Source organism: Pinus tabuliformis, chromosome J, assembly GCF_031772625.1.
Source record: "Pinus tabuliformis cultivar Carrire ecotype Pingquan chromosome J, CPIR1, whole genome shotgun sequence".
Taxonomy (NCBI): Eukaryota; Viridiplantae; Streptophyta; class Pinopsida; order Pinales; family Pinaceae; genus Pinus; species Pinus tabuliformis.
The window spans coordinates 77294315-77310724 of record NC_142295.1 but is presented as its reverse complement, the minus strand read 5'-3'; the positions used below and the strand labels follow the sequence as shown (position 1 = coordinate 77310724).

At 38.8% G+C, this 16410-nt stretch overlaps 1 protein-coding gene across 1 annotated transcript in view; it reads right to left on the bottom strand.

Annotated features, from left to right (window-relative positions):
- Positions 1–2267: 2267 nt before the first annotated feature.
- ETL1 (SNF2 domain-containing protein / helicase domain-containing protein) overlaps positions 2268–16410 on the bottom strand; it is a 123505-nt gene continuing 109362 nt past the window's right edge. The window contains exons 10-13 of the mRNA XM_089377182.1: positions 3598–3675; positions 3339–3475; positions 2971–3189; positions 2268–2696 (exon numbers count right to left, since the gene is read on the bottom strand). Coding sequence (XP_089233308.1) covers positions 2525–2696; positions 2971–3189; positions 3339–3475; positions 3598–3675 — 606 coding nt within the window. The 3' untranslated portion in view covers positions 2268–2524. The remainder of the gene's footprint in view (positions 2697–2970; positions 3190–3338; positions 3476–3597; positions 3676–16410) is intronic.

Sequence of the window (16410 nt, the reverse complement as noted above, 5' to 3'; positions counted from 1 at the left end):
TCCTTTCTTTTACTTCTTACTTCCTGTATTTATTTAAGAGTCATTTTTGCACTCACACATTGTATATAAACTAAATTATGCTTCTTCATCCCACTGACCTATTTTTGTGGTCATTTGTCGTACATTCATAACACTTTCATATCTCGTTTTATTGGGCTCAATTTCAGACTTATTGACAGAGCAATCAGATTTTTTGAGGATATTCAAATTTTGCATAATACCTTTACAATTTTCCTAGGCTCCTATAAAACTTCTTGATAGCTCTATTTAGAACTAGAACCATTGAAATCTCATTGATCTATATTACACTAATTTGCAGGAAACATGGGAACCCCCCAAACCCCACCATACCAACGGCATCTTGGTACAGAAACCCTAGAAACACATTTCAACTGAGTTAAACCACATTTGAAAAAGTGAAACGAGTTTCAGGCACCAAAGCCCGCGTTTCAATGTTTGTACATCGCATTTCAACGTCCATACAACACATGCAAGGCAGGACAACATGCTTGTGTGGTGCATGTGGACCAAATGCAAATTATTATCTAAAAAAACAATAATTTATGAATGGAGCATTCTAATATTCAACCCTAAGACCCTAATAATGCTAAATTCATAAAGTAAAAGGGTGAGAGTTTCATTCTTTTACTTAAATTTTTAACATTACCATTAATTGACTCTAGATGTTTGAGAGTGGTTCCAACCTCATTGGATTTCATATGGAGAAAGTAGAATTTTAGATCCCACCCCAAATCAACAAGGCTTAACAGTTTTTAGGATTGACCGGATTGCAACATTTCTCCATTGGATTCTGTTGTGTATGAGGTAATGGATCTAGCATTTAATCAAGAACACGAAGCCCTCTATGCACCTTAACGTTAATGGCATTGATTGTTGAAGTCCTCTATCATGAAACTAGTAAAAGTATACACATCACTCAAAAAAAAACGGATTTGACATGTTAAGCTTTTTCTATCTTATTTTAATGCTTAGAGGATGATATTGATGATGAGGATCCCAATATAGGCAATGATTTCGATGACACGTAGGTATTTGTTGTAGTGTGATTTTCATGAGCTTTTGGCCTTGGCACTTGCTCATTTACTTATGACTCTATATCTATATTCTAAATTATAATGTTATAATTTAATAGCTTTCTTTCCAAGTTTTAGAATAATTTTCTGAAATATGAATATATATATATATATATATATATATATATATATATCCCTGTTTCTTGATTCTTGGGGGGTCACATTTAAAGCGCGTTCCAGTTTCAGATACATGTTTCCATTTCCCCGTACCATGCAAGTTCGATATTACATGATAGTTTTTAGTTACTAGTAACTGTAACTCTTTTAAGTGAAAATCATCGACAACGCTTCAGCTTCCAATAAACAATGCCTAACCAATCATGGTCAACTATAGTCAGGGTTCACTAATCCATCTAAAAATGGAATCCTAGAGAAATCCACGAAGGATCCAGAGTGTCATGTGATGGATATTGATACAGTCTGTATCTGGCATGGATTTGGATCAGATCTATAGGAAAGGAGAGAGGGGCCACATTGGGAGAGGGCTAGTCTGAAACAATGGCATAGCTTGAATAGCTTGTTATACATAAATATTTGATTGGCACTATACTTTTCACTACTTGCATGGGGAAGAAATCAGTAATTAAATTGGACAGCTAATATTTGTTCATGCTATTCTGGAGTCGGGAAAGAAAGGAACACCACAACACTCTATTTGCTTTCATTTATAGCTTACCTTCAAAGACTGGCATTTGGGAAGAAAATCCCATATTCTCATTAACAATATTAATTAGAAAAGAAATAAACACCCAGAGATGCTATAATTTATTTTCACAACATATAATGATCAGATATCTTGGAATCCACTATAGAATGCGTAGAATTAAATGTCAACATATAACATGATACAATAACTCTGCATCATCAGGAATTTCAGGTTTTCAGAGGCATCCAGCGTCTGTTTCCACTACAAACACAAAGTCAACAGCCCTAAATGCAACCATGCCTCCAGATTTTTAAATTCCCATAGGTTAGAGGTAGGTCTGCTAAAAATCATCCCACCCCAATAGTAGACAATTTCTGTTGCCTTTTGTAAGGTGCAGGGTTCTATTTCTAACTGAAACTGCATCTTTTTGCAATCATACCTTAGTACTGGCAATCATATCATTCTCATAGAAATACAAACCACGTATTTAGTGGTATTGTGTAATGCTTCCAAGAGCAGTTAGAGGCTCTCGGAAGCAGAGTACAGTATCTGAAAGTCATTGCTACTTATAGTAGCAACCATTTTTGTGTGGGTTCACAATTTCCTGGCTTGCACTATTTTGAATATCAGCTGGATGAAATATAAGGGGGGTCAAGCCTGAACATCTCAACATCTTCAATATTTCATCTATAGCAGTTTATGCTCAGCAATACTTTAAAATTCATTGCACCCTGTGTACACAAGTAACTTATACTCAATCAGAATTCGAATTTCTAGCAACTGTTCAACTTGGAGTGGAAGCAAGGATTGTAGCCAATATCTCTCCCATTGTCCGTGCATCGCTATCATTATCATTGACTTCTTCCACGCCAGATTCAAGAACTGCTGCATCTAAAAATAATTTACGTTTTGCTATTTCAAAAATATTTTCATCCACTGTTCCCTTAGTCACAAGCCTGCATACACAGATGTTAATATCAATTTCTGGCAAACTTCAATATTATGTACACTTAACATATCAGGTTGGAACTATAGTATAGTTCCATTACAGAAATATTAAATTAAAGGAATTTATGAACTGTTAACAACTCAAAGAGAAAAGGAAAATTAAAAAGTAAACAGAACTTTTAACATGGATCTTTTATGGACATTATTCAGATCACATTTGGCTGATCATAAACACATTTACTGCACAAGACATGCTAGTAATTCATGATTAAAAGAGCATACCGATACACAGTCACAGGTTTTGTCTGGCCTATACGATGACATCGATCTTCAGCTTGCCGATCCATTTGGGGATTAAAGTCCATATCATGAATAATCACTGTATCTGCCCCAGTAAGGTTTAAACCTTGGCCCCCTGCTCTGGTCGAAAGAAGACACGCAAAAATTGTAGGATCATTGTTGAAAGTGTCAACAATGGTTTGCCGCTCTGAGACTTGAGTGCTGTAGAGCAAAGGAATTGTATCACTTGCATTTTAAAGAAGCATTCTTTCCTACCAATATTTTATAATATGTAATGAACTACTGTTGATCTTTTTAAAAGAACAACAAATGTGAAGACTTCTCTTTATAGAATCCAAATACACGTGTACCTGCCATCTAATCGTCTGTAAGTCACGTCAATTGTGTCCAATGCCCATTCAAGAATATCAAGCATTGCAGTCCACTGACTGAAAATTAAAGCACGATGACCCTCACGGTGCAATACAGGTAGGAGTTTTGACAGTGCCTGGTAGAAAACAAGTCATTGATAAACATCTAATTGGCAGTCTGGCAATCGCCTGGATAATTATCTGAAGCATAATGGTAAATCCTTTTCTCTGATCTTCCTATATGCAACTAAGAAAATACCTGACATTTTGCAGAGCATAAAGCATGTCGGTCATCAAGTGTTCCTCGACATCCAACACCGCCATAGGAAAGAGATAACTGAAAGGACATTAGAATCACAAAATACATCATGAAAATTAGAATAATACAGGGCTGAATATAAAATAGAATTGGATTAAGATACAAATACTTGAAGTACTATAGAAACAAACGAATAATGCACGACCAAACGTAGTATAAAATATAGTTGTATTAAGATGGAAATACTTGCCATAGAAGCCAAAGAAAAATGCATGACAGACACTCTAATATCAAGGAGAATTGTATATGGAAGCTAAAGAAGCTAAATATGGCATTGTAGTCATTCGCTGGCCCAATATCACCTCAAATACCAACTGATACATCATATACACAGAAGATAGTGCTCACAATTCTGGTACAATATTGACTGATCAATATGTCAAACAGGTCACACTTCCTAGTAATACTATGAATAATGCATCATGTCATACGAATGATACAAAGTAAAATAAAAAAATGATGAGAAGATTCAATGAAGAAACATCTATTGTTGTACGGAGAAATCATGGCTACTGTACTGCATGATATTACTTTCCTGTCAGAAACATCAGTATACAATTCACTCTCCCTATAAAATATAATATATATTGACCCAATACATTTCATGAATCTAATAGATGGGTTAATAGTTAGGAAATATTTGACAAGGGCACTGAACAATCACCTTGTCATGAGTTGCTTTCCTACAATACACTAGCATATATTAAATTCATGCATAGGTATTGGTTTAAGTTGAACTGAAACTACAGGTGACAGGAGCAGGGGGGATTCTCTATGATCCTGGAGGAACACAGGTAGCATCCTATTCCTCGGGCCAAGAGGAAGTTCCAAGAAGCATACACATTACTGAGACGCCTTATCTTGGCAAAGGAACTCCAGGTATCTTCCCTAATAGAACTGGGTAACTCCATGAATGTGATCAATGCAAAGCTAGGGAAGTCCCATCCTCTGGAAAGCAGACTGGCAAAAGTTCTAGTGCAAGCATTGCTGGAGGCAAAAAATTTCAAGTGTCTCCTTTCATCACATAAAGCACGAGCTAAACAAGGAGGCAAATATCCTTGCAAAAGAGCCACCTGTCTAGCCAAGACCAAAACAGAAAATGTTTGGCGGGGGGGTGGGGGAATCTATATTCCACTTCCTATAAACTTCAGGATAGTTGACAACCAAATTAACGAGCACAGGCCTTCACATCAAGTGAACTAGCAATCATATCTGCAGAAGACAAAACACACGCTGTCGCACATCCAAAGTGTTAATCTGCCACAGAGAAATGAAACCCTGTAGAAGTAGTTTGATATTGCGGTTGAAGGCATTTGGGAGATGCGCACAGGGAGGACAGCATCTCAGGGCAAATTTTCTTCTGACTTAATCTGCCACAGAGAAATGAAACCCTGTAGAAGTAGTTTGATATTGCGGTTGAAGGCATTTGGGAGATGCGCACAGGGAGGACAGCATCTCAGGGCAAATTTTCTTCTGACTAGTTCTCAAGCAAAATTGGGATTCAGGTATGTGCCTTTCAGCTGATGGATTGAGGGCCTATATATATCCTGGGTTGTGGTGCAATTTTTCCGGTTCCATGATCATTTTGGTTTTGCTCCTGTTGGCCATCCTGGATCAGCCTTCCTCTTATTGGGCTCTTCTTGTTGGAGGAGCCTCCAGTTGTGGAGTCTCTGCCTTGGATCTGAGTTGAGGCCCCTAGATTGCTCTTCCTTAAGTTATTCTGGTTCTGGGACCTTACTTTTTCTGTTCGTCTTGGTGCTGTCTACGGGAATCTTTGTTTCTGTTAGTTAATTTTTGGATTCATTTTCCCAGAGACTGAGGCAAAGAGCTACAAGCCTTGTTTTGTCTGGCTCTGGAAACAAAGCTAGAAGTTTGAATTGGGTTAGCAGTCAAAAGAGTCACGAGACCCTACGTTGCTCTTCAGTTCTAGGTTTATTTTGGATCATTAATAATAATCATCAAGGAAAGGAAAGTGGGACTCTGTTCCAGGTCTGGCCTTACAATGCAATTGAAGGAAAAAGTTGGCTCAAATCAAACATTGGCCTTTTCAAGTCAAATTCTTGCTCTTGTCACACAAAAGAAACAATGAATCAAAGAGAATTGATAGAATTCAAAAAAGTTCTATGAAAGCATGAGGACTGTTGGCTTAAGGGGTCTTGACCCAGGTTCAAAGATAGCTGCGCCAACCAACAAAACCCTAAACTGCTGGCCCCTTCTGCAACAGCCCGTGTAGCGCAGGCTGCACTCTCACCCGAAGCTGTATTGGGGGATGACAGAACCAGGTTTCTGCATCCAAAGGTCAGTGTGATGGGTCTTTGTGGTTCCTAGGACTTATTCCGGTCTTCGCAAACCCTAACCCTTACAATACAGATAATTGCAGTAATGTGCAAAAAACTGAATCTAAACCTCCGCGAAATGCTTTAAATATTCATAACATCAATCAAATGAGTTGATCTACTATTTTCGTGCATCAATTAAATGTTCATTCATCTAAATTCAGATAACAGAGCGGAAATACAGAAACTGCATAAGTAAATACAGATGCACAGATACACAATTATAGCTTCAAAAATAGTCTTTATTGATATAATCTTTTCAGTTACAGACTCTTTTCCCTGTGCACACAGCTGCAAGGACTCAAGCACTCAGCCTGCGGACTTACCAAGGTCCCCACACACACAGCTGCAAGGGCCTTCCCATTCGCCTAAGTACAAGGACAGACTTTCCTGTCTCAGACTTACTTGCCCATACAATTTATCTTCTATTCAAGTTACTTTCTAGACTCGCTATGACTCCTTTATATATAGCCTTCCCTTTTACAATACAATGGTCTACAAACCATGGGCAGGTCACAAAACTCCATATCTTCTAACAAACTAAGGGACTAAAGCTCCTTTTGAATTTTATGAACTTCGAGCTCCGCTCCCTCAAGCATGGAGACTTTACAAGTATACAAAAATTAATTACAAAATTTACCCTAGGGGGCCTTGTCCCAACAAGCCCTCAACACAATTTGATGACTCGTCCGCGAGTCACTCTGCTGGTGGTACCTTGATCTTCTTTTGTAGCTCACTGAACTCGATCTTCAAAACCTGCAGGTCTGCGGTTCACTGCGTACCATCTTGCTACACTTCTTCGACCAATTTTTCAGTAGTTGGGCCTTCCATTGTAAGGCCCATGGTCCTTTGAGTCTGTTGCATTTCCTTTAGCTTGCTCTGTACTGACAAAGTCAACTGACTCATCTGTCCACAACTGCGTCCTCGACCAGATGATTGTTTCCTTGCAACGCAACTCGTCGATCTCGTTTTGAATCAGCTTGCCTTCCTACAGTCTTGGCCGCTCATACTCTAGGACATATTTGCGCAATATTTCATCAAAGCCCATTTTGTATAAGTGTCCGACAATCACAAAAAATCAGTCGCCTGGACCACTAGTTCTTTCTTCTATTGCGTCGAATATCCTTCCGGGGTTGTACATGTAGACAAAAACTGAATTATATCTGCGAAGTGATCATCTGCAACGCGAACAGTGAAGAGCTGCGCATCAGGCAACCCTTCCTCCAAACTTGTAGGCTCATCACCAGTCTCAATCCACGAGAGGTGATTAGGACCAGCATTCAGGCATCCTAGCTTCACAATTACCTCAAAATCATATTCTTGGAACAACAACAACCACCTGCAAATCTTCCCCCACAACACAGGCTTGTTGACCAAATATTTCAAAGCAAAATGGTCTGTATACATCTTGAAGTGCACTCCTAACAGATAGTGCCGAAATTTCTGCAATGCGTAGACCATTGTTAGTCCTTCGCGCTCTATGGTCAAGTAGTTCTTTTCTACCTTCGACAACTTCCTACTCGCAAATGCTAAAGGGTGATCAATATCTCCTTCGCTTGGCTGGGTCAATACTGCACCCAACACAATACAGGACACATCTACATGAACATCAAACTCCTTCTTCCAATCAGGAAACACTGAGACGGGCGCGGTGACCATTTTCTCCTTCAAAACATCCAAACTTTTCTAACAATCCTCGTCCCAACAAAAGGTCGCATCCTTTTTCAACAGTTTTTCCATTGGCACAGTTATTTGTGCATACGCTTTGATGAACTTCCTGTAATACTTGGTATGGCCCAATGTTGTGTGTAGCTGCTTAATGTTCTTCGGGGCCTCCAAATTAACAATGATTGCAATCTTGGTAGGGTCTACCATCAATCCCTGCTTGCAAACCACATGACCCAAGAGTATCCCATAAGGTACACAGAATATGCACTTCTTCAAGTTAAGGGCTATCTGATGTCTTCAACAGGTATCTAGCATGAGGCACAGACTAGCAACATGGCGCTTTACCAATCCAAACATTGTCCAGTCATCAAAGTAGACCTCCAAAAAATTGTGGATAAATTCCTTGAAGGTCGTAATTACCACTCGCAAAAAGATTGTGGGCACATTCTTCAGTCCAAAAGGCATCATTGTGTATTAAAAACAACCCCACTCAGTTGCAAAGGTGATCCTGCTCCGATCCTCCAGCGCACTCTTGATCTAATGGTACCCTGAGAACCCATCTATGAACTAGTAGGCTTCCTACCCTCCAACATTCTCTAGTACCTCGTCTGTAAATGGCATAGAAAATGGATCATGGGCATAGAAAATGGATCATGGACGCACGCATCATTCAGCTTCCTCAAGTCTACACATATCCGAATTTCATCCTGCTACTTCTTTTCTTAAACCACCATGGGACTCACCCAGTGTGACTCCTCCACAGGTTCAATGATCCCAGCTTCTAGCATCTTATCCAACTCCTTGCACACATTTTCTTTATACTTGGGATTTAATCGATAGGGGCACTGCTTTACTGGCTTCGCATCTGGCTTTAAAGTAATCTTCATGACACCCAAATCCCCTACTATCCCTTTTAGATCAAAGAACTTGGTGGGAAACAAGTCTTGATATTCGCGCAACAATTCCGCGACTTTATCAACTGTATCTTCATCCCAATAGTCATCTATCTTCGCAAACTTCGACTATGCCTCTGACCCAATATTCACTTGCTTGGTCTTTAAAGGCTCTGATATATTGGGGATTTCCGCCTTAGGTCCCTCGACTTCGCATTGTCCTTCAGACTCAGGAATGTTGATGTTTCTGGGATCTTCTTCACCCTTCTTCATGGTCATATTATAACATTCAAGCACATAGCGTAGCTGCGTACTCCAATCTGGTTGTACCCACTCAACCGGCTCTTCAGGCATTTTGAATATTGTGGCTTTGATCCTTTGGAGCACCTCATCTATACACTCAAGCTTAAAGTTAACAGAAAGCTCTCCTTCAGGATATCCCATTCTGTCATCCCGTGTCGCAGCTTAGTTTCCAAATACCATTTCATTGGGATGGTGTCCAAAGTATGACAAAATATGTGAACCCACTCCAGCTGTGGTTCTTCTCCCCATGCTTTCGTCCATCGCACCAAATGCTCACGTAGATCATCCTTCCCTGTGTATTTCTCCACCAAGCGGGTATTGGCATACCCAAACCTCAACTTCATCATTCTTCGGTACTCCTTCCAATCAGCGAAGTTGTCCTTATGCATACCCCACCAACGGGCAAGCATAGCTCGCAACACAATATCTAGAGCTTGGAACCGATGTTCCTCCAGTACATCCCTTTCAAACTTATCCAAAAACAAATTAACATCTTCTAAACCATCATAATAAGGTAAATTTCGTACCTCAATGGATATGCATCGAAGCGATTTTGTAAGCCTATTACAGCGCAACGATGATACTTCATGTAGTCGGTTCTGCCAATGCTCAAGCTCCTCATTAGAATCTGAAGTGCAAGAACTATCCTATCCCACGTGATCCATCCATCCGCAATGGGGTTGATCCAGTCCTCATCGCACGCAGTGATCTTATAGATCTGATCAAGGTCATCTTCTTCTTCATAATCGCGGACTGGTTCAGTATATCACGCACCCTCAATCGGATCCAATGGAACAATAACCCTAAGCTCCTTCCTTTCAAACATCATTCTACGCTTTTTGAGATTAATGACTGCGTCAATATCAAAGGCCCAATCGATGCCAAGTAGTGCAAGATAAGGGTTGCTATCATTGACTATCTCAATCACTTCAAAGTCAACTAGGGCGCTTGCTCCTTCAATATCTACCGTGACCCCATATAGGCACCCCATAGGAATGATCTTTCGTTGGTTTGCCATTCATAGCTGGATAGGAGACCATTGCAGCGCAGGTCTCCCCCATTCTCTCCCACATTTGCTTTGGCAAAACATTCACATCAGATCCCAGATCAAGAACCACCTTATCCATTTTGTACTCTCCAATTTGCGCAATCAGTCTCATCACGCAACCCGTTCACTTCTTGCTTTTTCCCACATTGCGCACTGCACGCTGTTCCAGTAGAGGTTTATTTTTACCCATATAGTTATCTATTAGTTCCTGTAGCCCCTTTACTGCTTTTCTATGTCTTAAAAGCTTCATGTAAGTCTTCAAAAATGTCGCTAACAACAAAGGGTCCTGCGCATTATCACTTCCTTCGGACTTTCCCTAACTTCCTGATGTAGAAGCTTCTGCAAAGCTCTTCTTAGCCTCCATAAAGGTTTCCTTTCCTTTGCTTAGATCGAACCCAACTTCCTTTTCAGCAGCCTTGCGTACCCATCCCTCAACTTCTGGTTTCTTCCCCTTGTCTTCTCCAGTGGCAATACCGCTTCGCGTAATCATATTAACACTAGACTCGTCCTCGCGAGGCTCCGACAACATCATTTGGATATTCTGCGTAAGCTACTATTGGGTCTGAGTCTTCCTTTCTTGCATCTTTGCTATAATTATCGAGCAATCTTCTATAACATGGTCAAACTGCCTACAACACTGACAGGAGGGGTGTGTTGGATTCTGACAGTCACGCGCGAAATGACCTGCTTCCCCACAGTTGTAACAGATAATTTGTCCACGACCCCTTCCAGCTTCTCCTCCTCGCCCTCTTCCTCGGCCTTGAAATCCTTTATGCGCCACAGTTGCGCCCTAGTCTTGAGGCCGAATTTCTCCCTGCACCCTATATGTAGGGGTCCACTCCATCATTAGTTCATAACTTCAACAGTTGCGCTCATCGTGACCTAGTAGATTTAAGAGTACAAATACTACAATCTATGAGCTAAATCAAAATACTAGATAACTAGGGACTATTCTACATAACTCTACAATTTCGAAATTCGAGATAGTGAGCATAGTCTCCAATAAAATATCACATTATTCATCATCAAAGGATTTTACAACAACCAACACACTCACCGCACATACTTACTCTCATAGTGACACACTAGTAACAACACTAACCTTCTACCTCACATAGACTTGCTAAACCAATGTGCCCCCCTCTCCTTTTTATAGACTGAGAAGAGTAGGGAAGTTACAATACATAATCACAAAGCCCAACTGGCATGTTAAGCTAAACCATGTCAAACTCATTAATTGCACCCTACTATGTGAGAGAGTAACCCTCTTCGTAAATGTGTCCCACTGCTACTCATTAATGAGAGGAATCACTCCACTAATCCACCTAACAATGAGATAAAAGAATATCATAAATGTACCATGCCCATTTAGTAGAATTCTTAGCATCAAGAGTAACCACCAACATTAAAGCATTTGACTACTTCAATGATAAGGTGCCCACCAAGGCAAGCATACCCATCATGAAATAAAAAAAGATCCGAAAAAACAAAGATGGTGAAAGGAATTCATAAAACAAAGTACCCTCATAAAGATCACCCATAAAAGTGCTCCCCAACTTTTGTCAATGCTCATGTAGGCTGAATGGAGAAGAACATTAGAGCAACTAGGTAAATATTCTAACAAAGTTATGATATTACTTCATAGATTTCAAGAAGAAATATGTTACAATGTTGATCACAATCCTATGGTAAAGGCTAGTAGCAATGGGGGTTCTAAATGAGTGAAAAGTAACAATCCGCAACCTATCTGAGCAAGTAAACGCAAACGTTAGAGCCAAAGAAGGGATATCAAATGATTCGTTGATCAAAAACCAAAAACAGTGACTAGGAAGAAGCTTTTCACGAAGAAACAATAATGTTTGTAGCAAACATGATGACAAGAACAAGATTCCAAGATTGGTAAAGAAAGGATAGACAAGGAGGGGGAAAAGCCACTGATGTAAAAATGAGTCCAATACTTCATAGTGCCATGAAACCTATGCTTTGTCAAAGTTTTATTTTCTTTTTTCTCTTTGTTGCAACGTTTTTAGCATAGATTGAATTAGCTAGAAAAGATAACATGATTTTATTAATGTCCAACAAAGCATCACAATAACTAGGTTAATGGGACTCAAAAGTACATGCAATATTAGTACATAGTGTGAAAATTTCACTCACTAAGTGATTATTGTCCTTGTGATCTCAATCAAACAAGTATATTGCTAAATTTAATTAATGCTAAAATTAAATTACATACCATAGCATTAATCGCAAAATAGCTAGAAATTAAATAACAAAAGCATAACAATTAATTCCACACACCCCCGTGTAATTAGTCTTTAAATCAACATTTCATTCCTTCAAAAAACTTACAAGGAAACCTCCAACCTACCAACAAAACAATATATCCAAAAAATATACTTGTATTGTCTATCTATATGAATATACAAATCTCTACAAACCTATCCCTATGAACTTACAAACATTGGACAAATCTATTCATACGATTGTACACAATTGTTCCATACGCTATGCAAGACTCCATGTTCCTAATAACACCCCTTTCCTGGCTACTTGCACTCTCTCCCTCTCACTGTTACTCAACCTTCTCAATTGCTCATGTGCTATCAAGTCTCTACCTTACCCTATCTTTATGCTTTTAGCGAAGAAACCATCTTCAAGATTACCCCTCATCTAAGTCATGCATAAGAAACAATTTTAGACTCAACCATTAAATATAAGACTTCCACCTTTTAACTAAAGTGAATTGCAAAATATAAATACTTTTCCAAAAATTAAATCTCTTTTAAAATATCTTGAACTAGCCACACATTCACAATGAATCTTTATGAAAGTTCCCATCCGAGCTATAATTCTCAACACTACCTCCTAACAAGAAAGGGATTATGCACCAATCCAAGACATCTCTAAAAGCTTCAAACTACCCTTTTGCCAAGGGCTTGACCAAAATATACTACCTGCTAATCTATGGTAATATGTTGGAGATTTAATGCTCCCTTTTGGACCTCATGAAACTCTAGAATCTCAAAGAGTTTGATACAACTTTAATTATCACAATAAATGGTTGTAGGTAACAATCCTGATCAAACAATCCTACAACTTGAAAAGACAAATAGTGTCACAACTAACAATACTAGTTGTCATGTATTCTACCATGATACCATTGTTGATCACAAGCTAAGGCAACAACCTGAGGTCCTCTTCTTGTCTACTACATTACCTACCCAATCTAAAGCCTAAATAAATTTGCAACTTCACTCCAACATCTTCAAGATACCTTAGACCATCCTCCATTGTTTCCCTCAAATACCTAAACCAATGTTTTGCTACTACCTAATGTTCTCGCGTTGGCTCCAATATGAACTAACTCAAAGTATTCACTATAAAAAATATCATGGCTGGAATATTTACCAACACTAGGAGGGTGAATCAGTATTGGGCACTTTTTAACAATATTAATCATATCATGTAAATATTAAACAATTAACAACACCATTCAACAATGCATAACATCAAACACAGTAAATGAGATTTTTACGTGGAAACCCAAGTGAGAGAAAACCATGAAACACTTTTAATATATGTCTTAAAGATTACATCAACAAGAAGCTCCAACCTCCAGGATTCTCCAAAAACAAATGGAAGGAGGCTCCAACCCCCTGGGGTTTTATTAGCACCAACTAAAAAGATGCACCAACACACTGTTTCTACCAGCTCCAACTAGAAGGATGTTCCAACACCCTACTAGCATCAATCTACTACCCTAGCACCACCCTACCACCCTAAAGTGTTCTCAGGCTCCAATTGTTAAGTCTTGTAACTAGGGCCAGTCTTCATAATTAAATGTTTTATCCCTCCAAATATATGTAATACATGTTCTTCATGTCAGCTTCAAAAGGGGGAATTTTGAATTTCTAAATTTGATTTTTTGGCCCCAAAATATCAATTTGTCCCTCCTATTGATCAAGTCGGCTTGACCCTTTAGTGATACCAATTCAGGCTCCTTGAATGACTATATAAAGTCATTTCATCCTCCTCCTCCAACAAACAATTTGGAATCCAGATCACTTTGTATTCTATGTTCACACATGAGGATTCATCTTGGGCAGCAAATTGTATTAGACAAAAGGTCGAATCTAGGCAAACCATCTCTGAGGTAGAGCAAGTCGAGTTTATGGGCAAGCCATCTCTCGCAGACTAAATCTAGCCAGAACGAATCTCTAGCAGAATGAATCTCTTATGGGTAGACCAAATTTGTGAGACTACTTAACTCTGTTTAACAGGGCTTGACCTAGATTTGTTTATGGCTAGTTTGACCTTGGTTTTGACTAAAAAGATTAGATGTATCTATTGTTGAACTAAATAATTTCTCTAATAAAAAGGTTGTTTGGTTTTCCCCCATGTGGGTTTCCCCAGGGTAAAATATTTGTGTCTCTTATTTGGTTATCTCTTTATGATCGTATTGTCATACATGTTTCTATTGTTGATGTCTGCTATGTAATTGCTTAATGATAAATGAGAATATGAAAAAGGATTAAATCATTGGAACTAATTATCAGTTTAGAAGACCTACAAAATATCAACACCAACCTCACGGAGACTTCAATCTCCACCTTGCACCACCCAACAACCCTTAAAATAAGATAACTGAATAAGATAAATTACGTTGTTGTAGATTACTTCCCACTGTGTTTGATCACTATCATCACTTTTGCCAATACATTGTTGCACTATCGCCGCACTGCTCTTGCTTCCTTTACATCACTGTTCATTTGTTACAATATTGATGTCAATCCCACTACTGTCAAGACTTCTCAACATTGGCCCTAAAGCAATATCAGGTCATTGCTAGCAATACCAATGCTATATTATCATTGCATTATTCCCATCAGCAATAATCCATGAGAAATTTTGGCCATACAAAACCCTATCTCAATAATCATATGTGCACAATGGTAGAAATCAAATATTTAGTCATCAACGACACATCTCTAAGCTCTTCAACACATCAACAGCATTGTTGATCACATTCATTAACATCTCTTAACCTCTATTGACTCAACACTCATCAACCACTCTGCTCCATAAACCAACAGCACATTGTCAACCTTAGCTCATCAAACTCTGTTCAAGACACCTACAGTTGCATATACAAACACCAGCGACATACAAACCCTCTCTTTCTCTAGGCACTCAGCCCATATATTTGAGTGCCAACAACAACTTACTCAACACAAGACTAGCTATTCTCAACAATACATTTCAGCAATAGCATATGCAAGTCTCATGCTTGAAACCCTAACAACATTCAATAACAACACTGGCAATACAAGTCATAGCACTATAGACTCTCTTCAATACAAACCCTAGCAGCGACTTATGTCCACATAAACCCTAGCAGTATACCATCTCAGTTATACATGGCATCATGTATACATGTCAACAATATGTGTTAAACTCAATAATGATTATGCACTCAAGTACATTGGCCTGACATAAATGTGCACCAATAATGACAGCCTCACCCTCAGTTCAATAAGCAGCCATCATCAACACATTGTCATTCTTAATAGCTTCAGCAATAGACCTCTATAATCAATAATAAGCACAACCTTGCCACAACACATATATTAGCAGATAGTATGGGTCACATGCTCAATCTGACTGACTCAATCATACAACATTATTAACCCTGTGCACATAAACAATAGTGCTCCTAAAATGTTTCAACAGTAAGCAATCACTCAGTTTCAATAGCTTTTAGACGAGTATTTCTGACAAATAATATAAGAGATTTGTTCTATTGTTATGCATTCAATCACTTTAGCAGTCACAAAAAGCATCTAATTCTTCAGTAAGATATGGTACTTCTGCAAGATCTTCCAACTAGTTTTTCTCTTTGAATAGTGATCAAATCAGACCCACATGTTGCCTTTGACTCTATCCAACCAAGCCTAAACTTGGCCTACCAGTTGTGGATTAGACAGGCCTTACTATTGTTCTTTTGTTGCAGCTAATCTCAGCCCTTGTCTCGGCCTTAGACTGAGCCTTAACATCCTCTTTCCCTGCGGCCTTAAACTTCCTTTCTCTGCGGACAAGTCAGACTTAACTCAACCCTCATCTGCGACTACAACAGACCTAATTCAGCCTTCTTTCTTTGCGGCTACCTCAGGCCTAATTTGGCTTCAAGATGTAGCAAACAAACGGTTACTTGTTTGTACTTAAATGTAAAATACACAAATGCATTGTAATATATATCTATATATATATATATATATATATAGAGAGAGAGAGAGAGAGAGAGAGAGAGAGACTGAATTGATAGATGAAGTAACAAATGAATGTCGTCGTTATAAATACTAGACGAGGTACCTTTTCATATGAAGGGATGTGTCTTTTTAATAAAACACACCTTTTCAGTGATTATTATTATTACATAATATTATGTTTGTTACAGTGCCACCCTCTTAAGGGATGCTTTGTCCTCAAAACATAATGAGCAAGA